Source organism: Petaurus breviceps, unplaced genomic scaffold (genome assembly GCF_028583685.1).
Source record: "Petaurus breviceps papuanus isolate PSGF00001 unplaced genomic scaffold, PetGlider_PUasm1.0 207, whole genome shotgun sequence".
NCBI classification, from domain to species: domain Eukaryota; kingdom Metazoa; phylum Chordata; class Mammalia; order Diprotodontia; family Petauridae; genus Petaurus; species Petaurus breviceps.
Window position 1 is genome coordinate 19,160,946 of NW_027185850.1, and position 4,185 is coordinate 19,165,130.

General features: G+C 46.2%; 1 protein-coding gene across 1 annotated transcript in view; it reads left to right on the plus strand.

The window, feature by feature from the left end:
- Window positions 1–4,185, plus strand: part of LOC138164937 (disabled homolog 1-like) — a 483,687-nt gene that overhangs the window by 443,926 nt on the left and 35,576 nt on the right. The window contains exon 11 of the mRNA XM_069092919.1: window positions 3,073–3,181. Within this exon, the coding sequence (XP_068949020.1) occupies window positions 3,073–3,181 (109 nt within the window). The remainder of the gene's footprint in view (window positions 1–3,072; window positions 3,182–4,185) is intronic.

The window sequence follows — 4,185 nt, forward strand, 5'->3', positions numbered from 1 at the left end:
AGGGCTGGTACTAATAAACAGGCCATGGTTGTGTTGTTGAGAGGGAGAGCAGGGGAAGTAGGCAAGACCTCCATATTAAAGGATTAGAGCTTCCTGGAGTTTGTTTCCTAGGGTGGCATTCTCTGTGTGTCTCAGTATGGGGTTTCCCATGCTGTGGGGGACTCACAGGGCACTCACATTCAATGGGCTGGACTCCACCTTCTAAGGCACAGAGCACTCCTAAGGGGTCAGGAGAGATGATGCAGTGGTAAGGGCAGTGAAGGGCTGCAGGAGTGAAAGAAAAGAATTTATTCAACAACAACGGGGTGCCAAGCACTGGGCTAAGTCAGCCCTCCCTGACTCTCTTGGGCTCACATTTGCCCAATTAGTCAGACCCCTAATGTTGAGCTCCTTATATTACCCTCAGTGTAGATTGCAATAATCAATTACTAGTCCTAGACGGAGCCAGAATGTTTGTTCTCTCCCAGTTCTGGAATGCATTTCCACACACATACCTTGTAGAATCAATCATTAACTTCCTTCAAATCCCACTTCGATCTCCACCTTCTCTGTGAGTACTTCCCTCATCCCCCAGATGATTGCGCCTCCCCCAAAAGTAACTTGTATACATTTTGTATATTGTCTCCCTCAGTTCCAGCTTACCATGGAGATATATAGATATTGAGAGAGACAAAGGAGAGAGAGGAGACAGAGAGACAGAGAGAAACAGATTGATCCTGATAGAGGTGGAGACACAGACATTGATACTAAGAGAGATAGAGGCTTGGAGACAGAGACAGAGAGGGTTCTTGTATGCATACTGTTTACATGTTGTCTCCCCCATTAGACTTAACTTTCCAAGGGCAAGAATCAGGATTTCTGGTGGCTTTGTTTTGCCTTTTTTGTGTCCCCAGAAATTACTACAGTGCTGGTATATGGTAGGTCCTTAATAAATACTGTTGGCTTCATTGCAAACTTCTCAGGGACAAGAGATACATCACTTTGTCATTGCAGTTCAGGGCTTAGCACTGGACCTCACCCTCAATGTGCATGTAATAAATGATTGTTGATTAATGCATTGATCATTTAAATATCTTTTTTAGCTAATAAGCAAATATTTTCTTCCTCCTCCCACCTCTCCCCCTCAAAAAAAGGCAAATCCTTTGTAACAAATAAGCATAGTCAAACTAAACAAATTATAAGTCATAAGGAAGGAGGCATAGATAGGAACGACTTTGGAAATCCCAGAATCCCAACCCTGGGAGAGTGTTAAGTGTCCCAGGGTACTCAGGAACCCTGATAAATACAAGAGGTTTTTCACTAATGTTCACCCTCACTGGTTTTGCTAGGAAGTCTCCTGGCTTCCCACAGGACCAAGTGCAATAGTCCAAGCTGGGGGCATGATTGCCGTGGGTCCTTGGCCAGATGTGCATCAGAAGAAAGGGGCGATGACCTCTTTGCTGAGCACAGATGGTGCCGGGCTCATCAGCCACTGATGCCAGGAGGGGAATCCAGGGCCATCTGCACAGCTCCAGACACCTGACGGCAGGGAGCTCCATGACATTGGACTGAGCAACCTCCTTCATGGGAGAAATGGGAATAATACCATGAGATTGGAACCTTGTTCTTTTGTCTTAGGGTTCAGTGATACCCCAGAGGAGATGTCATCTAACCTCCTGCAGATCAGGGACATCCTCAACAATATCAACCCAAATTATCAGCCAGGCAGAGACTGAATAGGTCCAGTGATGGGAAATCCATGACCACCATAGGCATTCCTTTTAATGTTCAGGCAAGTAGGAGTAAGGAAGTTGATATTGAAACAAAAAGATGCAGCCCTGCACCTCCAAGTCATTGCACCTAATTCTGTCCTCTTGAGTCTGCCCTTTAGATATCTAAAAACAATGAAGATGTCCCCTCCCACCCCAAACTCAACCCCACAGTCCCCACCACATTATTCTTTCTTCTACGGGAAACATCCTTAGTTTCTTTATCTTGTTCTTGTGTTAATCAGTTAATAAATATTTTATTAAGCACCTACTATGTTAAGACACCATGCTAAGCACTGAACATACATAAAAGGCAAAGGCAAAAGACAGTCCCTACTCACAATCAAATGAGGAACTCACAATCTAGTCATGACATAGCTTCAGGCCCCTTCGTCATCCTGGTCCTCATCTCCAATTTGTCAACGTCCTCCAGTGAGGCAGTGTGGTGAGATGGGAGGAACACTGGACCTGGAGATTATACATTCTTCCCACCTGAGAGAAGAAGCCCTATGAAGGAGCTCGACAGACAGGGAAGAGTTTGTCAGGTCTGGCATGAAAGCCCCATTACAGGGGTAGGGGAAGAAGTTGGGGAGAAGAATGTTGGTGGGGGCTCAGAGCATCTTGAAAATCCCTCCAGAAATACTAGGAGGGAGTCAACTTATGATTCCAAAAAGTACCAGTGAGGATGGAAAGGAGGGAACAGGAGTGGAGGAGGGATGGAACTGAGGCACCTAAGGTTCAGCATAAAAGTCAAATTAAGTCCAAAGTCTGGGACTCTAAATTTCTATTGAGAAGAGCAATTCAGATCCACAGGTCCGCTGCTGCCACGGAAAGGGTACCTTGCTTAGAGACAAAGAACCTGGATTTGATTTCTGGTTCTACCATTCACCTTCTTAGTGCTATAGAGTAAGTCACTCTGTTTCCTTATCTGTAAAATGGGGGGATTAGATTTCACCATCTCCCTTAGAGCTATAACTTGTGGGACTATAGACTTAAACCTCTGAGGGGCGTTTGAGGTCCTCATCTTACAGACACAGTGAGAAGTGACTTGCCTAGAGTCATGTGAAAAATAGGTGTTGGGGGTAGGATTTGAACCCAGCTTTTCTTGACTCTTAAGTCCCATCTTTGTACTATCCCACTCTGTCACTCAAATCCTATATGATACTAGAGACTTAGAAAATCGCTTTGCTCAGAGACAAGCCACGGATGCATGTGCCACTCACTCAGTCTGGGCTTTTAAAGATGAAGGAAGTGGAAGTGGTAACAATCATCCCGCCATTTTGTCCTCCTTATCAAAGTCCATCTGATTCTCTCTCTTTTTCAGACTCCTGCAACTCCAGGTGATGCCTTTATCCCATCTTCATCTCAGCCACTCCCCTCTAGTGCCGAAATGTTTGGTTCTGTACCTTTCAGCACTACTGCTGTACCCTCAGGTAAGGAAGAACTGCCTAGATTGCTTCAGCCTGAGATGGGCCTTCACCCAGCCCAGGTCCTGTAGAGCAGAGTTATGAAACACACAACCCACCTACATGCAGCCAGCCCCCAGTACTCCCAAGCGCAGCCTGAATGAGACTAAAATATAACTGGGGAATTGGACAGCATAAATAAAGCTGTGTTAAAACCCGTCAGGTCACATTTTAAAAGAAGTCAATCTGCAACCCACAACATACAGCCCCTGTATGGGTCTTTTGTTGTGGTTCAGTCATTAGGTCATGTGACCCCATGAACCATGGTGTCCGTGGGGTTTTCTTGGCAAGGACACCAGAGTGTTGGCCATTTCCTCCTCCAGATGTACGAATCAGTGACCCCTATTTCGACTTGAGTTTGACGTCATTGATCTGGAAGAACCCCCCTTACTAGCTTAGGATGCTACTGAGCAGCTGGAGAGGACAGGGAGGGGAGGGGCCCAACCTGCATTTCTTTCACCTGTAAAAGGATTGATTTAGACCAGAGCATCTCCAGGGCCCATCCAGCTCTGCCATTCTCTGTTCTTAGCAGGCCATGTCTGAATGTTCCCGGGAGCTCCTCAAAGTCTAGGGAGGAACACTGAGATGCTGGGAGGAGGATTTACTGCCCCAGAGTCAGAACACAGGGGGTCAAACCCCATCTCTGCCCCTGGGCCCTGAACTTTGGGCAGGTCAGCTGAGCTTACTGCGGCTCAGTGTCTTCATTAGTAAAATGACAAGTAGATAGTTTCTAAGGCCCATTCCAGCTGTTGATGGAGAATCCTGTATTCACAAGTCCCTGATGCCTAGAATTATTCTGTTTAAGGCCCCTACAAGCTCTGTCTTAGTATTCTGTGTTCTAAAATTCCTCCCAAAGGGCTCTCTCAGTTTTGACATTCTATGTTCTAAACTTTTGAATTCTCTGCTCTGAGGCCCCTCCCAGCCCTGACATTCCCTGTTCTAAGCCCCCTCCCAGCCTGTCATTCCCTGTT